The following is an 18,121-nucleotide window of genomic DNA, read 5'->3' on the forward strand; positions in this document are numbered from 1 at the left end:
GTCACATGCATTTTTTTTAAACAACAACAACAACATTGCAAACAGAAGCTGCTGAAGGCCCTGGTTAGGTTCAGGACCATGGAGACCATGTTTGCCATTGTGCAAACAAATGCGACCCCTCAGGAGCTTCTATTTGCATTTCATTGGCGCCAGTGAGAGCTTCTCTCCCAAACCAAATAGCAAGTTAGAAGGAACAATTTTTGTGGACACTGTGGGAGGAGGTGAAAGGGCTGAACTCTACATTCCTCGGTCCTGATCCTACATGGGCCTCCAGCAGCTGCTTTTAAAAATAAACACAAAATATTACATCATATGCTTACCATTTGATATAGATTGGGCCTAAGAGAAGAACTGAGGTGGTCACATATTTATTCACACACCAGAAAACATGAAAATGGTAAGTTAAGGCAGCTAGGTGGTTTTTGTAGTAAACATGTGGAGTCTCACATATTCTGCTCACTTCCAACTTAGTCTCCATGAGCCACCCTTTCCCGTTGTCTTTCAGCCTCAAATCTCTTCTTCTGCAGAGTGTTTCCCCAATGTGCTAGAGTTATGCTTAATAACTGCTAACCGAGCAGTTTGAAAGCATACCAGCACAAGTAAATAACTAGGTACCACTGTGGCGGGAAGGTAAACAGTGCTTAAATGTGCTCTGGCTTCCATCATGATGTCCTGTTGCACCAGAAGTGGTTTAGTCATGACCTGGAAAAGCTGTCTGCAGACAAACACCGGCTCCCTCAGACTGAAAATGAGATGAGCGCCGCACTCCATAGTCAAATTAGACTGGGCTTAAGCATCCAGGGGTCCCTTACCTTTACTACCTATGTTTAATTAGAATTTAAAAGCACCATTCCCTCCATTTCTGATGTTCAAGCACGAATACCTCTGCTAATGTAGTCAAAGTGACAACACACATGAATAAGAAGGAGGTATGAGCAGTCTTGGCGGAATCCTAAATTTTGTAGAGGTATAGAAATCTTGTGCATAAAAACTCTTAAGGCAGGGGAACACCAAAACAATTTGACTAGGACAGCAGGGGCAGACTTTGGTAATCTTTCATAATATGGTGTCCTGTGCAAGGTCAAAATTTGGCACCTCCAAATAGATCTTCTCAATTATGCACCTTCTCAGTTTTGTCCCTTTCCGCTCAGCACCCTGTGCTGGGAATTGCTCTCAATGCTCTAAATCCAGCTCTGAGGACAGGGCATGTTCAATAGCAATGGAATACTGACTGCTGGGTGGGATGACAAAGCAAAACAAGGAGGGGGGGGGGAATGGAATGGGGTACCCTAAAGAAGGGTGTGGCTAACTGCCTAGCTGGAACAGTACAGTAAATGGGCACTCCTCACTGCAGCAGTTTGTTGTAAATCATAATCTATATCATAATTCTTAATTCCAGTATCCAACTTCTCATATCCACATTACTTATAATTTTAAAAATATTAGCTTTTTTGCAATTATAACAAAAAGAAACATTGCTACCCTACATGAATAATAAAAAATAATCCAGCACTCAGAAATATATTTTAAGTTGTCCATAGATCCAAATAGGTGTTCAAATTCAGAAAAGGTCTAAGAACTTCAGACCACTGAATAGTAGATGGTGAGAGTTAATCCATCCAGCCTTGAAGGATAAGTCTCTTTGCAACCATAAGGGTTTGTAGAGCTTATTTTAAGCTGCAGGGCTCAATCCTATTCCTATGAATGTTTAACAATATTTGGTCCACTGTGGACATAAAAGTTTAAAATTGTTCAGCTTGACAACCAATATATCACAAACTTTACCTTAAGCTCCAGAGTGCAATCTTTTTGCACATTTTACCAACAGCAAAGTAACTGCTTAGGCTTTTAACACTCATTTGCAGACTTGCTGTGCTCTGCTTATAAACGTTTATGTTTTAATTAATTCATTTCAAACTTAGCCAAAGTGCTGCAAAGGCTATGCATGTTTAGTCGTAAACATTTTGGAAATATGCAAAGTTCTACTTCCACAATTTTCATGGTTTTGTCTATCAACAAGGATATGAAGAGTCATGAGATGGTGGCTTTTGTACTGTAGAACTCTGGATATGTGATGTTTATGATGCAATGGACAAGGAAGTGAGATGTGACTATGGTATAATGTAACTCATGGTAGATCATCTGGTGGGATCCATCTAAGAAACCAGATAAAAGAGAAGATTCCTGGGTTTGCACCATGGTGACAGTATACAGCATTGACTATGTCCCATTGATCTGTCCCAGCTCCTGCCAACCTAGCAGTTTGAAAGCACGCCAGTGCAGGTAGATAAATAAGTACCACTGTGGTGGGAAGGTAAACGGTGTTTCCGTGCACTCTGGTTTCTTTCATGGTGTTCCTTTGCGCCAGAAGTGGTTTAGTCAGGCTGGCCACATGACTCAGAAAGCTGTCTGTGGACAAATGCCGGCTCCCTCAGCCTGAAACATGATAAGTGCCGCAACCCCATAGCCGCCTTTGACTGGGCTTAACCATCCAGGTGTCCTTTACCTTTACCTTTATGTAGTAGTGTAGTCTGTGGTAGACACATAAATAAGCTGTGATTTGAGAACAGGTTTTTTTTGGTGGGGAGAGTCTCTAAGTAAGCCATGAGGATTACTGTAGAGTCAAGTTCTTCCTAAATTTACCTGCTGAGTTTGAACACTATTTGAACGCTGGTAAACAGTAATTCCTCCACAACAACACCAACAGGGGATCCGTCCATGATCTATCACTGCCACAAAAACGTCCTACTGAAAAACATTTGAAATGATCCTTAGGTTTTATTTTATTTTAATTTTGTGATTCTACATTCCTACCCGCGCTCCAATTTTCCTTTCCTCCCCGATCTTTCCTTGCTGCTGAAGCTACTTCAGAAATGAGCCACACAGACTGGCAGGCTCCTTACCAGAATTATTTAACCGTGGTAGCCGCCCTCTGGCCGTTCTCTCTCCACACCGCTCGAGGAAAAGGAGAACCCAGCCCGGGACGAGGCAGTCGGGACACAGGGACCCCCTCCGCCCGAGGAAGGGGATGCACCTTGCTCCTTAGCCGGCAGGGGACGTCATTGCCACGCAAGGCGCGCCCTCGGCCACAAGCCTCCTCGGGGAGAAAGTCGCAGGTCGCGCTGGTCTGAGCCCCGTCCGAAGGGGCGGGAGGTGCGCGCGCGAGGAAGCGCCGCCTCCCCCTCAGCTGCTCAGCGGAGAAAGGGGGTGGGGAGAGGGGTTGGCAGTTCCCCAAAAGCAGCGAGTGCTATTCCCACCTTCAAGGAAAACCTCAGTGTCTTTTTAAAGTGCAATCAAAGTCTGGATTTTATTATTGCTACTACAGAACTACTATTATTAGCTCTATCCTATTCACACGACCAACTATCTCTGGTTGGAAGTTCCTACTTTCTCCCCAAAGCCCCTCCTCCACCTCTCTCTCTCTGGCATCAGCGTAGCCAGGATTTATTTTAGAAGGGAGGCATGCTTTATGTTAGGGGGCAGAAGCGAGTTATCTGTGACACAATTGGTCAGTTAGTTAAGTATTTTTATTTATTTATTTGGTTTAGGGGGACAGCTGCCCTCCCATGCTCTTAGGCCTCCTCTTGTTTTTGTTTTGTTTTTTCTTCCGGGGTGCCATTTAAGAGATGGGGTCCTTCGAAGCACGTCCCATCCCATTTAAAGAGAAGCCTCTCATCTCCCCAATCCAGAGGAGAGCGAGAAACGCTGGCTAGGTTGGCGGAGAGATGCTGCGCTTTCCCCATGACAGCCAGGTCCAGGTGGGAGGGAAGGTTTGAAGGTAGCCCCCGCGCGCCGTCTTGTGCACTCCTCTCTTTCCTCTCGGGTAGGAGGAGGGAGCTGAGGGGGTGAAAGTTTTAAAAGGAGAAGAAACGCGCGTGGGAAAGGGTCTGCTTTCTCCGCGTTAAAGGCCCGCAGTTGGGACAGTGCTTGCGCGTTTTTCTTTCCATTGAGAAGTAAGAGGGAAAGAGGAACAAAAGACTGAACGCAAACTGAAAATTCAGAACAAAAGAATTCCTTCCAGTAGCACCTTAAAGACCAACTAAGTTAGTTCTTGGTATGAGCTTTCGTGTGCATGCACACTTCTTCAGATACACAGAAGTGTGCATGCACACGAAAGCTCATACCAAGAACTAACTTAGTTGGTCTTTAAGGTGCTACTGGAAGGATTTTTTTTGTTTTGACTATGGCAGACCAACACGGCTACCTATCTGTAACTGAAAATTCAGAGGCTTCCTTTAATTTTGTAAAAATAATAATATTGCATTGATATCCCCGCCTTTTTCTCCAAGGAGCTCAAAGTGGCACACGTGGTTTTCTCCCTCCTTATTTAATCGCCTCCCCCCCCCCAACAATCCTGTTGTGTTGAAAGGCAGGGCTGACCCAAAGTCAGCCAGTGAACTGCGGGGCCCAATGGGGATTTGAACCCTGGTCTGCTAAAGTCTGACCACATTTGCTATGATATATAGAGTGTCCCCTGCTTCACTGCTCTTCCTTCCACAGGCCAACAACCCCTTGGCTGCAGCTATTAAACTATGTTTTATGCTCAGTCCCAGATCGCGTGCGACTAATGATAGGAATAATGCCATCCCTACAAACTCTTCACATATCAAGCAGGGCAAAGGTAGCCAATATGCTGCCATCCCCATACACTGTTGACTACCATTCCTGACCACTGGCCATCATCATCAGGATGGAGGGACGCATCATCACATTGGGCTAGCCCTGGTTTCGGGCGTGTGGTCCAGGCAGCATCAAGTCATTAAGCTGTGTTGCCACAGCAGTTTGTAGTCCACTACAAACGCAGGCGAACTTTCACAGCGAAAGCCTGCAGCTGCCTCGCAGTCAAGGCCTCCTATTAAAGACTGATGTTGCCCATCTCTCTCTGCAACCCCACGCATTTTACAGAGAAACCATCCTGGAGTAGCAGCCCGAGCTTGCGTTGCCTACTACAACCTAGTCCCAAAGGCAGCGCTTCCTCCCGCCGACCGCTGCTATTTGGGAAGGGGGCAAGGCCTTCTTTTCCTTCTCGCCCCGCAGCACAACGAGGCTCCTAAGACGCAGGACCTTCTCGCAAGCGCCTGTGAATAGGCAGCTCTTCTGTGCGTGGGCGTGTTTACTCTCCCCCTCCCTCCTTCCCTCCCACGACTCATTCACTCGGAGCTGGCACGCTTACGCTGCTTCTCCAGCCCTTCTCCGATTGGCTCTTCACCCCAGGGGCCTGGAGGAGGAAAATAAAGCGTCACGGCCAAACCGGCGCTGATTGGCCAGGTTCTTCTCACATCACAGGCTTTCGGAATAGCCCTGCAGCTGTTGCTGGAACGTCAGTACCTGTGACGTTCTATCTGCTCCATTCCTATTATTGCTCCTCCAGCTGCTGCTGCCGCCGCTGTTTTCGCTCACCCCCCCCTCCGCGCCTCTCTTTAGCCTTCATATTCCTGCGAGAAACGTGACAGCCACTTCTTCGACCATGCACGAGTCCTCGGCCACCAATCCTGCTCTGTCATGCCTCTAAAGTCCTACGCACCAAATATATAAAGAGGAATCGGATCTGCGCAGGTGGAGTCTCTGGGAAATCGCGCTTTACCCCTAGATTGCTCAGATGTCAGATTATTCTGTGGTCACGCACTGAAGAATTAAACCGCTGGGAGAGAGAAAGAGAAGAGTGAGTTTATATATATATAAAAGTGAGTTTATATATATTTATATATATATTCCCCATTACCCATTGTGCATGCATGATCAAACGCAAACTTTTTTTTCCAGGGACATTCACAACTGCGTAGCTAACCCTCGTTTAACGACCTTTTAGGTTTTTCCAGTAGAAAAAAGAAAGTCTAGCAGCAATAAAAGGGACCGGTTCTCCAAGCAGACAACCTTTGCATTATATCGTGTGTTTTTTGCTGTGTGTGCTGTAGAATCCACAGGAAAGAGAATCTGCTCCTTCCCCCGCGCGCTGCTTGTGCGCAGTTCCATCTCATAGCTGGAGCGGAAGGCGATGGTTTTGCCATTGGGCTGTTAAATCCACGGCGCACTGGGGAGCTACTTTCAGAGAATAAAAACAAGAGGGGAGTAGGTGACAACATTTTGGATTAGGCCAACTTCTTCCTGTGAAATGACGTGCTAGCTGCACAGCACTATGGATCTGGCCAAGTGGAAGGTGGTCTAATAAAAAGCTGGCACCGCTATTTTGCACTTACTCCTGTCCTTCGCAGCAACAGGTGGTGGTGAACTCTGGATTTCTTCCTAGCCAGTTCCTGCAGGCATTTTATGATTTCCAGCTGCAAATCACGGCTTTCTTTGCCCAGGATTATTGCTTCGGGTATATCCAGAATCCAGTCCCAAAACGTCTTGACCTCCCCGATCTTAAAAGCGCCCCCCCCCACTCCACCGGGGTATTTTTAAGGACAGTACTTGGAACGGGGTTCTGATTGCCCGGCGCACCTGCATTCTACCTTTTATTCCGGGCAGGGGAATAATGTCTGGGCCTGGGTGTCCCCCGCCACTCCAGCTTTCTTTAAACGCCGCCTGGGAAGCTGTTTCCCACTTTGTCCCGTGCTTTACAAATAGCTTCAAAAACCAGAAGGCATCGCTGCTTCACTAGCCTGGTGCAGCTGGATCCTTCTCAGGTCCCCCGGGCGCTGTAAAATACTGAGTACGCCGTGTTCAGATGCCTGTGACCCCCACCCCCTTTTTGGCAGTTTCTTTTGTTCCATGAACATCCACGGGAATCTTGCCCCTTAAGGTGCACAGCGCAGCCACGCAGTGTCGCCTCCTACTCCTTTCTGGACTGCTCTCCTGACAATTCAATAGAGAGAAAAAGCGGCGGCGGGGTGGGGTGGGGTGGGGGTGCCCTCTGTAGAGTAAGTGCTTTGACAACTGGACGCAGTTAAAACAAAGCCGGATACCAGGATCTCTAGAAACCCACAGAGCTGTTTTCAAAATGGTTTTTTTTTTAAAGGAACCACCCTTTCTCAGAGACCCCAGGCTGGTTATTTTTTAGTGCGAAACGTCCCCGGCTCGGCAATGGATTCCATCCCTGGGTGAAAATGTAACCTACCCCTCCCTCTCGGCCTCCCTCCCGTTTCAGCTCGACACAATCGCAAAGCACAGACTCAGCAGGGAGAGCCAGAGAATGTTCCACATGCAGGCTGACATAACTCCCACCCCCTGTTCCTGATCGAACGCCCGCGGGTCCCTAGTTGACTTGATTTAAAAAAAAAATAATGCAGCCCTTTCGCCTACAGAGCCGCCCCGCCAAACCCTCAGTGTGCCACTTTTTTTTTGCCAGCTCCCTCCAGGATGTTCCAGCAGGATCCAGATCCTTCCAACTTTCACCTTTCTTCCCTTTCCAGAAAGGAGAGGATTTGTTTGGCACGGGGGAGGAGGAAGCGGCTCTAGAAAAGCGGCTGGGGAAAGCATAGGGACCAGCTGTTTATGCAAATATGAAGGGGCGTGTCTGGAAAGGCCTGGGCGAAGGGGGGGGGTTAGGGAGGGAAGGAGTAGAAGTGTCCCTATGCAGATGAGAGGGGCGTGGGCAAGCGGAGGGTGGCTCGGATCCCCGGAAGAGCGAGAAAGCCCATATAAAAAACTACAGAGGACATTCCCAAGCAGAACCAGCAAAAGCTCAAGAGGCGACCTAAGGCTGCGCAGGGCGAGCGGGAGCAGCTCCGGGGAAAGCGCGATCCCTGCTAGCTGGGCGGAAGAACCGGGCAGGATTCCGGAGGAAAGCTTTGCGCCAGGCGGCTCCTCCAGTGGCGCAAGGGGTGCAGGCTGCCTGCCCTCGCCATCCTTCGCTGCTATCCGTCAGAAGGGCAGCTCGATCACACGCGCGCGCGCCACACGGCAGGTGATCAGGAGCAAGCCCCCAGGTGTGTATACTGGCGGATAGATCAGGAGCGGGACGGTGAAAACACACTTAAAACTGCATCCTGTTCCTCCGAAACGCTGAGTCCACTCCGGGAGTCGTGGCTTCACTTGAAAGCGCCGCTTAGCTCAGCCAAAGCCGCTTTCCGGGAAGGGAAGGGGGAGCGGGGAGCGCCGGAGAGCTGCTGAGATCCTCCAACCACTTCAGACCTGTCAAGAGGAAGGGGCTTGAAGATCCAGGGCCATAGCTACGGGGAATAGGGGGCTAGCCCGGTTTTTTTGCCCCGGGTGAAGCCTCTAGAGGGGCGCCACTGAGACTCCCAGCGTGTGTGTGCGTAAATACGCGCGCGGGGTGTGTGTGTCAAACTGGGTGAAATAAAGCATACTTTCGCCCCTGTGAGGCTCGCAGTCTTCGTCATAAGCTATAAATTCCTGATTTTTTGCTTGCCTTTTTTTTTAACCCCTCCCCCCGTCCCGCTAGGAGTGGAAGAAGAAGAAACTCCAGCAAAGGAGGCCTCTCTTTCTCTCCATCTATTTGATCCGCTCCAACTTGCAAACGGCGCTGGACCATGGCAGATGAGGAAAATATTCTCAGTAGCAGCACTAGCAGCAGCTCCGACGACGGCGCCGACGGCGACTGCCCCCGGCAGGCCATCGCCGAGCCGTGCCTGGGTTGTAGCGAGAGCAGCCGCTGCAACGTGCTCAGCTGGGAGCAAGTGCAGCGCCTGGACCGCATCCTGAGCGAGACCATCCCGATCCACGGCCGGGGCAACTTCCCCACGCTGGAGATGCAGCCGCGCCAGATCGTGAAGGTGGTGCGCAGCCGCCTGGAGGAGCAGCGCATCGGCGTGCGCGATGTGCGCCTCAACGGCTCGGCGGCCAGCCACGTCCTGCACCAGGACAGCGGCCTGGGCTACAAGGACTTGGACCTCATCTTCTGCGCCGACCTGAAGGGAGAAGCCGAGTTCCAGACGGTGAAAGACGTCGTCTTGGACTGCCTGTTGGATTTCTTGCCCGAAGGAGTTAACAAGGAGAAGATCACCCCGCTCACCCTCAAGGTAAATGGAAGGCGCTCGCAGTCCCCGGCCGGCTGGGAGAACCTCTTTTCTCGCTTCGCTTCTGCCTCTCCAAAATGGGCCGGCATAGAGCAGCGCAGGCGGACAGAATGGAGAAGGCGCAGCCTCTAGGACAAGCTAGCCCTTATTTTAGATTGCAGTGCAGCTGAATAAAAATATAAAAAAATAATTTTTTTAAGGGGGCAGAATACACACACCCCATTGCTAAAAACAACAACCCCAGGATTTTTCACGTACAGGTCCTCCCCTTAAATCTTATTGAAATATTAACTTGGCATGGTTCCTTAGAGTGATTCCTTAGAGTGTATATGTGTGTACAAGTGTATGTATAATATTTATAGGCAATTATCAATTAATTCTTATTTTCTTTGTAAATGCACCTTGAGCCAAACCAAAGTACTTGGATTTATGCTAACTTAGCTCCATTAATTTCTCATCAGGCTAAGCCATTTGAACTACAGTTACTTTCTTTTAATTGGTTTGTGGCTAGGACCCTTAGAGGGGCACGGTGCTCCTCTGTCTCTTTGCCCTGCATAGGCTGGGATGCAAAGGCTGGATTTGCTGTCAAAATACTCTAATAATGCTGCTCTGCAACCTGTCTTAATTATGTGAAGAGCCCAGCTCTTTCTTCCAAAAAATGTGCTTCGCTTCACTGCTTTGTGCTTAAACACCTTTGCAACGCTGAGTAAGTGGCTTAATTAGCTACGGGGAAACCGGATTGCCTTTAATCAAGTAACTGTTTTAACCGATGGTGCAGTTTTAGATGGTTTAAAGGACCCCAATCCCGTTCCCCTTCTTTAGATGGCAGTGTGGAATGAGCCAGCCCTGCTAAGTTTGGGGGCTGCCCTGCTCATTGTGTTGACATCCGCCCCAAGGCCCTGCCTTGGAGGCCCTACAAATGTTATTCTAGATCACAGCAGGGGAAGAAAGGGTTGATTTTCCTCTCCATACCTGCTCTGGTTTTGTCTTGCCTTGTTTTGGGGGTGGGCAGGAGATTATGAAGGTTGAGATAATGTTGAAAGTTCCCAGAATATTAGTGCAAGTTTATTTTTAAGGGAAAGCTAGTGGTTTTGTAAGATACAATCTGATTATTATTCTCCTTTGCATGTATGCTACATTTTAACTGTCTGAAAGAGTCCTGTCCCCTTCACTATATCTCTGTGTGTGCATGTTTGTTTAGCGTGCATCAATTCAATCTCTTTGGAGGAAAAGCCTTAATGAAATCCTACAGAATATGTCCTTTGTGCAGGACCATGCTACAAGCACTCCCTCGCCCTTTGGTCCTATGCAACTGCAGGTCTGCAAAACCGCATGCTAAATCTGTCCACAGTGTCTCTTTCTTACGCCTGGGCTCTGTAAATTTGCTCTGCTGCAAGCTAGGGCAGGGTGGAGCTGGGATCAAATGCAAATGCAGACTCTAAAGAGGAGGTGCTTTTATTGGTTTTCTGATCTGCTCCTCCCTCCTCTCTCTCTCCCCCCCAACCCCGTGTGTTTCAAATTGTAGGAAGCCTATGTGCAGAAAATGGTGAAAGTGTGCAATGATTCAGATCGGTGGAGTCTCATCTCCTTGTCCAACAACAGTGGGAAAAACGTGGAGCTGAAATTTGTGGACTCTCTGAGAAGGCAGTTTGAGTTCAGCGTAGATTCCTTTCAGATCAAGCTAGACTCTCTCCTCCTTTTTTACGAATGCTCAGAGAACCCGATGACTGAAACTTTTCACCCAACTATAATCGGGGAGAGTGTCTATGGGGATTTCCAAGAAGCTTTTGATCACCTTTGCAACAAGGTCATTGCTACCAGAAACCCGGAAGAGATCAGGGGAGGTGGTCTCCTGAAGTACTGCAACCTCCTGGTAAGGGGCTTCAGGGCAGCCTCTGAATCCGAAATCAAGTCTCTCCAGAGATACATGTGCTCCAGGTTTTTCATTGACTTCTCGGACATCGGGGAGCAGCAGCGGAAGTTGGAGTCGTACTTGCAGAACCACTTTGTGGGCTTGGAGGACCGCAAGTATGACTATCTCATGACCCTTCACAGTGTGGTGAATGAGAGCACTGTGTGCCTGATGGGACATGAGAGGAGACAGACTCTCAACCTTATCACCATGCTGGCCATCCGTGTGCTAGCTGACCAGAATATCATCCCCAATGTGGCCAACGTCACGTGCTACTACCAGCCAGCCCCGTATGTAGCAGATGCTAACTTTAGCAATTATTATATTGCCCAGGTTCAGCCAATGTTCCCTTGTCAGCAGCACACGTACTCAACTTGGTTGCCCTGTAATTAGCAGATTTAATAGGCTTGGTGGAGATTGTGTTTTCTGTCAAGCAAATAAAGGGGGGAAAGGCAGCACTCCCCCCTTCTTCTTTTTTTAGAAACAAACAATGGGGTGTTTTTTGTGTGTGATGGTGGTCTGCTCTGGCTTCTCAGCTTGAGGGAAGCTGTCGGTTCTTCAGTCTAATGAAACAGAGAGTGATTTAGAAAAAGAACCGAAAGACAAAAAGCTCATTGGATTCTCTACCCCAAAGCACAGAGGCCTGTCATGAAAAGCAAATAGGTCCCCTTGAAGGAATCCAGGGAGGAGGAATGCTTGATGACAATATGGGTTGGTGACACCTGCTCCCATAGCTATGGCAGAGTGAAAGTTGGGAAGCCTTTATTTTTTAAATGAATCTGCAAAAAAACAAAACAAAATAAAAGACGGGAGGAAATACGAGTGGGGAAGGGAAGGGAAATATGCGTTCAGGAATTTAAAGTTAGATTCATAACACAGAGATATGTTGGAAGAAGAGATATTTTAGAATTACTGCCTTTGGGGCATGTATTAAGTGCTGTCAGTGGAATGAACCCATAGAATGTATAGCTTGCTTGAATAGAAAGCTTTAAGAGAACCAGCTTGCTCCAAAATGGGGAAAAAAGCAAAAAAAAAAAAAAAAAAGCAGTTGTAGGTGGGTACAGTTATTATTTTTTAAAAGAGAGAAACGGGGAGGGGGAGAGATTATGACAAATTTCATTATTTCCAGCTGTGTGCGTGCTTCACATTTTGTTAAAAAAAAATGTGGAAAAGCCAGAAAACCAGCTGTAGCAAGCATCATATGCTTCAGGACCAAAGATTTCTCAGATAAGTTATCCAAGCAAGTAGAAAGCAGAGTAGACTATTAAAAAAAAAAAGACGAAAGATAAGATATTACTATATTTGTACATGCTAATGTTAAACAAAAGTGCCTGATACCTTTAGAAAATTTGAAGTGAGAAAAATATAGTTTTGTGGTTTAAACTTGCATTTTGTTTTTATCAGGGACACAAGAAACAAACAAACAAAAAAGCTTGTGAATAAATGGTGGAGGAAATGCCTATTTTTTTCGCTGGCAAATACCTATATAAAGTTTCTATTGTTGGCGTGATGTTATCATAGGTACATGTGTGTATGTGTGTATATTGTTGTGTGTGTGTGCATGTGTGTGTGCGTGTGTATGTATGTATACATGCATACACACATATTTTCAATATGATCTGGGAAAATGTAGCAATTTTAAGGAATGTTTTAAATAAAATGCAGTGTGTTTTCCAGTCTGCAACAGGATATCATAATGCTGTGGGCACTTTGCAGAGAGTTATCCTGCACCAGAAAATCTGAATAAACAAACTATTCATAAGCAAGATGGGATTCAAAGGATGCATTTGGTTGCAAGAACATAAACAAATCCATTGGGTTACTTGTGAGCCATACTAGTTTCAAACATTTCACCCACTGATCCTTTTGTCCCCTGTTTTGTACTGTAATATGGTTTTGACAGTTAGTTCACTAGTACCATGATTGCATGCCTCTCTGATGTACAGACAACCATTGGAATGTGGCTCAAATGGATAGCTCCCTTGACAGCTAAAAAATATTGTATTTGAATAATAACTATTGACATTTAAAAAGAGCAAGCAGAATGCACTGTGCATTCCAGGACCACTAAAAGTTAGTAAATGTGAAATTGAACCATTATGAAGACTGTTGCATGGATTTTGGAAATCTATATTTTATATTACACACACACACACATATTTTTATGCAAGTATTAAACAACTTTGGTTGTCACACTGCGTTTTCCAGTTTAGTACTGTACCTTATTTAAAATGATTAATCTTTTGCATTGGGACAAATAATTTAATTTCCTTTCTCTCAAGAGACTTAGGGGAATGGTGGGAAATCATTTTACTGGGAGGGTTTTTATACCCTCACCACTGTAGTGATGATTATACAAAAGAATTTAACCATTTCTTCTTTTTTCATCCAGCCACTTTTTTTTTAAATAAAGCAAACAAAATCTAACTTAACACATCAGTCACAATCAAACACAGCGTTAAGTGCTCTTACGTCCGGAAACGTAAAAATCTTTGGGTTCCAGTGCTCCAAATCTGTGTTGGATTGCGGCCTACACATTGTTTTATTAATGCTAAGAAAGGAAGCCAAGGTTACAGTTTGGGAGAGGAAACTGAACTAAGCCACCCACCACTGCGGAATCAAAGGGAGAGAAATACACGCTGCACAGGGAAATGTTCAAGCAACATAAAATATTTAAAGGGGAGGGATTAGTAAACTGCTAACCAGGCAATTTAGCATCCCATTGTCCTAGCAAAGCTACTGGCAATACATTTGTCCCTTCCCCCATTGTCCATTACTGAAGCTTTTCTATTCTTAACCATCCCTTTGTGTCTGAAGGTCAGTTTAACAGGACCCCAGCTTGTTTACTCAAGTCTCTTCCTTGTCAATTCTGCAGGAAATGTAAAATTAATTTCCATCTTGGCAGTTGGCCCCCCAGTCGTCACTTTTTGCTTCTCTGTTCACTACCCACAGCCTGCTTAGAAAATCACAAACCTCACTCTCATAACAAATACACATCTAGTCAGTGCTCAGTTACGAAAATGAAATGTCCTCTTTCCATTGGCCCAGCGAATCAGCAGGGAGATGTGCTTTGTCAAAATCAGAGCCTAGCCTGTTGTTGCTCAGAGGGGATTTCTGAGGGAAGCTGAGCAGAAGGCTGGAGCAAGAGGATCAGCTGGTAATGTGGTATGTCCTTTCCTACCACAGCTATTTTGCTGCAAATAAATGAGTCATCCACAATTGAAAAGGGTTTGGGGTATCTGGCAGTGCTTCAGCCACAAAATGCTGATAATACAGTATAGACATTTTTTCCCCTTTGGAGCAGCCTTTTCCCTCTTTTAAGAAAACCAAACACGGCTATTGTTAGTCTGAGGATTACAGGGTCACTGTCTCTCTTCTCCTCCTCCTTCCTTCTAGTAGTTCAGGTAGATGCATCTCATGGCAAGCAGCAAATGGTTGCCTTACATCACATGCCCCACAAGCTCTGTTCACTAGGTGAAATAGCGCTCTCTCTCTCTCTTTCTCTCTGCTTTAAGGAGCCAGCAATCTTCAGCCACTAACAGGGCTTTGTTGCATCTGGCTGGCAGTGGAGGTTGTTTTTAAACCGTCTGGTGATAGTGATGAGAAGATGCTTTGACTCTAGGTCAAAACTAAAATAACAGTATATTTTCAGAATGTGTTGGCTTCTGTGATTTGCAGACCTAGTCCTTTCATACGGCCAAACAGCATCGCCCCCCCCCCCGATCCTTCTCCAATTTTATTAAACTAACACATTCATAAGAAGAAAATGTTTGTTACTCTTAGGATCCAGTCCTTCTATTCATTCAGCAAAAGCTTCAAATGCATTTTTAAGAAACTAGGTTTTAAGCAACTAGCTTAAGATGTTGTCTTAATTACAGTCCTATGGTTTGTGTTACTGTTGGGTTAAATGTGAATCAAAGAGGAACTAAACCTCTTCTGATATGTCATTGGGAGATGAGGAAGGCAAAGACATCAGATTCTTTTTGAAGAACTAGTAGAATCCGCAGTTTGTTATCGTTCGTTATTGTGAAACTTCAGTTGTCCCTGTCTGCTATGTGGACCTCAGGTGATTGCATATCACTTTTATACTTATGTAAATATCACTCTCATTTATCCAAACATTTCATTCTCAGTCCTGGGTCATTCAGTTCAGATAAATGGAATCATACTGTGTATATATAATCCACAATATGCAAAAACAAAACAAGAAAAAAATGGGGAGGGGGGAATAAAACGGAAGCAGGATTCGTATTTTCATAACTCTTTTTATTTAAATGCTTTAAGACTTGTTTGCTGCTATGTATTGCACAAAGTTTCATGCACAGCTTATAAATGCCTGTTGTAAGTGCTTTATATGTGAGTTGTATTATATTGAAGACTCATCCATTCTGAGAAAGCTTTAAATAGTTTGTGGAAAGAAAAACGTGTAAAGAAAAATGAAAATGAGATGGAGAGAAATATATCTATCTAATGACATATTAAGCACTTTTTGTTTTTTTCTTGGTTTTTTGTGTGTATTGCTTTCTGATTTCCACTGCGATGACAAAAATCCAAAATCCATGTATAGGTGGGTTGTTGTTTTTTTTGGTTTGCTTTCTTAGCAAGCCGTGATTATACCTAGTTAAACATCAGAAAGGTCTGCAGACTTCAGGACTGGTTGGATGTGGCACCACAAACTCTTGCAGTCTGTGGGAAGTCAAGTGATGCTGAATTTGTTCTCCTGTGGCATTCCGCACAACTTTAGTCTTCAGCGAGACATCCTGCTGCATCAAACTGCTCCCCTTGGACTGTTCCTTTAGGAACTTTTTGACTCTGGGTTCTGTTGGAGGCTGAAACAAAAAGTGGATGGGAAACAGACACTTCTAACCAAGTAAAGCATTTGCTCCAGTGCTAGCGGGAACAGATTGTGAATTTTGTTTACAGCATCCAATATTTGGATTTTTTTGTAAATAAAAATGATGTTATTTTTTCTATTTATCTGTGTCTGGTGTTTTCAGTTTATCAGATAATTTCCGCCTTTTTTGTAATTAATGAGGCTTGACTTCCATTAGAAAGAGCAATGGTAGCTCATTTCTGAAAAACCGCTTTTTCATTGGGGACAGTATAAATCTGGGTTTCATCAGAAATATTTGAACCTTAGTTTCAGAACATTGGACAGGACATTAACTGAGTAACATAAATGTCAGAAGCATGGGAGTGCCAATGGGCTATGAATCCTCACGAAACAGTTGGAAGTTTTAGAAATAACATTGTACTTCATATGCAATGCAATCCTGTGTTTACACATTTATTCTTCTCCACTGTTATTTTCCTATCTTGATTCTGAGTATATTATTTATCCCTCACACCCATTAAAATGGAGAATCACTTCCATGATGCCAAGGATTTAAGGAAGGGAAGCATAATGCTGTAATCCTTCATGCACTTCATGCACTCTCCTGCACTCTACTCAGAAGTCAGCCGTCATGGACTTTTTTCCACATTGGGGGTGGGGGGAAGTAGGCTTTTGAACCCACCAACTGAGCAAAAGAGCCGCCCAGTCAGTAACTTCAAAGAAAGCAGGCTGAAAAAGAAATAAGACCAGTGTTACTTACCGTGAAATGCTTTATAAATCTGAAGCATTTTGAGTTGTAAGCTCTTCTTCAGGAAATTTTGCATTAGCGTTTCCATAGCAAAGCTCTCAGTCAAATAGTTCGGACAATTCCCTATAGAAAAGACTAGAATTGTGTTGGATGTATAAGGATTTACAAAATCAATGTTTTATAACACTCTTGGATTCCGCCCCACTCCTTTGCTTGAGGCTTCTGAAATAATTCCAAGTCTAGACACATAAAAAAGAGAGGTTTTCCAGTTCTCAAAAACACTTTGGCTCCTTCTGACATCACATCCACAGCTCAAGAGCTGCTGTAACATGGATCCTCCCCAAACTGCCAAAAAAAGCCCAAGTCATAAAGAGTCCAAGTTGTGGCTTTTTCAATGTCTTCTGCACAATCTACATTTAAAACACTTGTATACCACTTCAGCAATCATAGCTTCCCCCAAAGATTCATGGGAACTAGTTTGTTTACGGTGCTGGGAATTATAGATCTCTGGAGGAAACTACAGTTTCCAGCATACTTTGGGGGAAGACATGTGCTCTAAATGTATGGTGCAGATGTGACCGTAGGCAACCAGAGGCATATCTAGGGTCCCTTGTGCCCTTGGCAAGGTGTTGCATCGACATCTCCTACCCCCACATTTTTGATTTTGCTACGATAGCAGCAGCACATCACTGGTGCAAGGAACCCTAGGTAGACCTCTGGAGATATAGAAGAACATGCAAAAGAGAAAATAAACCTAATTCATCCCATTTCCAAAGAGACAGTTGACATAGTGTGCTCAAACTGATGTGAACACCAGAGAGGCTAAAGCAACTGAAGGCTGTGAGAAGAGAATAACAGGGTTATGGTGTTTCAAATGACATTTTCTTATCTCAGGTTGTGCTGAGAAGACCCAAGGAAAGGTCACGTAAGTGAACTCTTAGTGGGTGGTGTGAAAGTGGATTCTGTCACATTAGCACAACAAATCCATTTTCTTTTCTTTTTTTAAGCATCTGGGGTTTTTGCAGCAGTTTGGAAAGTGCCAGGAAAATGCATTGACAAGTGTGGAATGGACAGATGACTAATGAGACGCCATCTAAACACCCCGTAAGCAAATCAGGAAGAATGCAGAACAAATGCTCACAGTCATCTAACAGCTCAGTAATGGCCGGATATAATCTAATGCCTGTGTAAGCTTTGTGCAAGCAAATCAGAATGAATGTTCAATAAGCAGGTCGTCTGGAGGGGCCAAATAACAGGGAGAGTTTGAGTCTGAAAAGAAGAGAGAGGGAGGGGGGATTACAGCAAGAATAATAGAGTTGGGCAGGCACAAAACGGGGGACAGCGCCCCCTTAGCACCCCCACAATACACATAAACATATTACATATTATTACATATTACTGGCAGGACCGATTCTGAGTTCTCCTACCACCTGGCAGACCGTCCACCCACCTGTCAATCATCTGATGCCAGGTGAGGCATGTTTACTTTGTAGGGTGGCCTGAGTTCAAGTCATGCTGCAGACAAAAGATGTGCATTGATTCAAGCTGAGCTCGAAGACCCTGCAGCGCGCAACTGGTGCATATTTCAAGCCCTGCTTTTGGCAGGGATCAGTTGTGCTGAAGTGTGTCAGATGGAGGAAATGATGGGGAACTTCATAGCCGAGTTGAACCCAGCAGGCTTGATGTCAGTGCCTACCAGCTGGTCAGCA

The 18,121-nt window shown here is 45.3% G+C and overlaps 1 protein-coding gene across 2 annotated transcripts; it reads left to right on the forward strand.

The window, feature by feature from the left end:
* The first annotated feature begins 5,293 nt into the window (after nucleotides 1–5,293).
* Nucleotides 5,294–15,803, forward strand: TENT5A (terminal nucleotidyltransferase 5A). 2 transcript variants are annotated; one of them, XM_081905496.1, is made up of 3 exons: nucleotides 5,294–5,684; nucleotides 8,345–8,921; nucleotides 10,444–15,803. In XM_081905496.1, the coding sequence occupies exons 2-3, from the start codon at nucleotides 8,433–8,435 to the stop codon at nucleotides 11,221–11,223; spliced, it is 1,269 nt and encodes a 422-aa protein (XP_081761622.1). In that variant the 5' UTR covers nucleotides 5,294–5,684; nucleotides 8,345–8,432; the 3' UTR covers nucleotides 11,224–15,803. The 2 variants fall into 2 exon arrangements, with proteins under 2 accessions (XP_081761622.1, XP_081761621.1); XM_081905495.1 differs by lacking the exon at nucleotides 5,294–5,684 and adding an exon at nucleotides 7,570–7,868.
* Nucleotides 15,804–18,121: the final 2,318 nt, after the last annotated feature.

The sequence above is a fragment of the Podarcis melisellensis genome (genome assembly GCF_964234715.1).
Source record: "Podarcis melisellensis genome assembly, chromosome: 3".
NCBI classification, from domain to species: Eukaryota; Metazoa; Chordata; class Lepidosauria; order Squamata; family Lacertidae; genus Podarcis; species Podarcis melisellensis.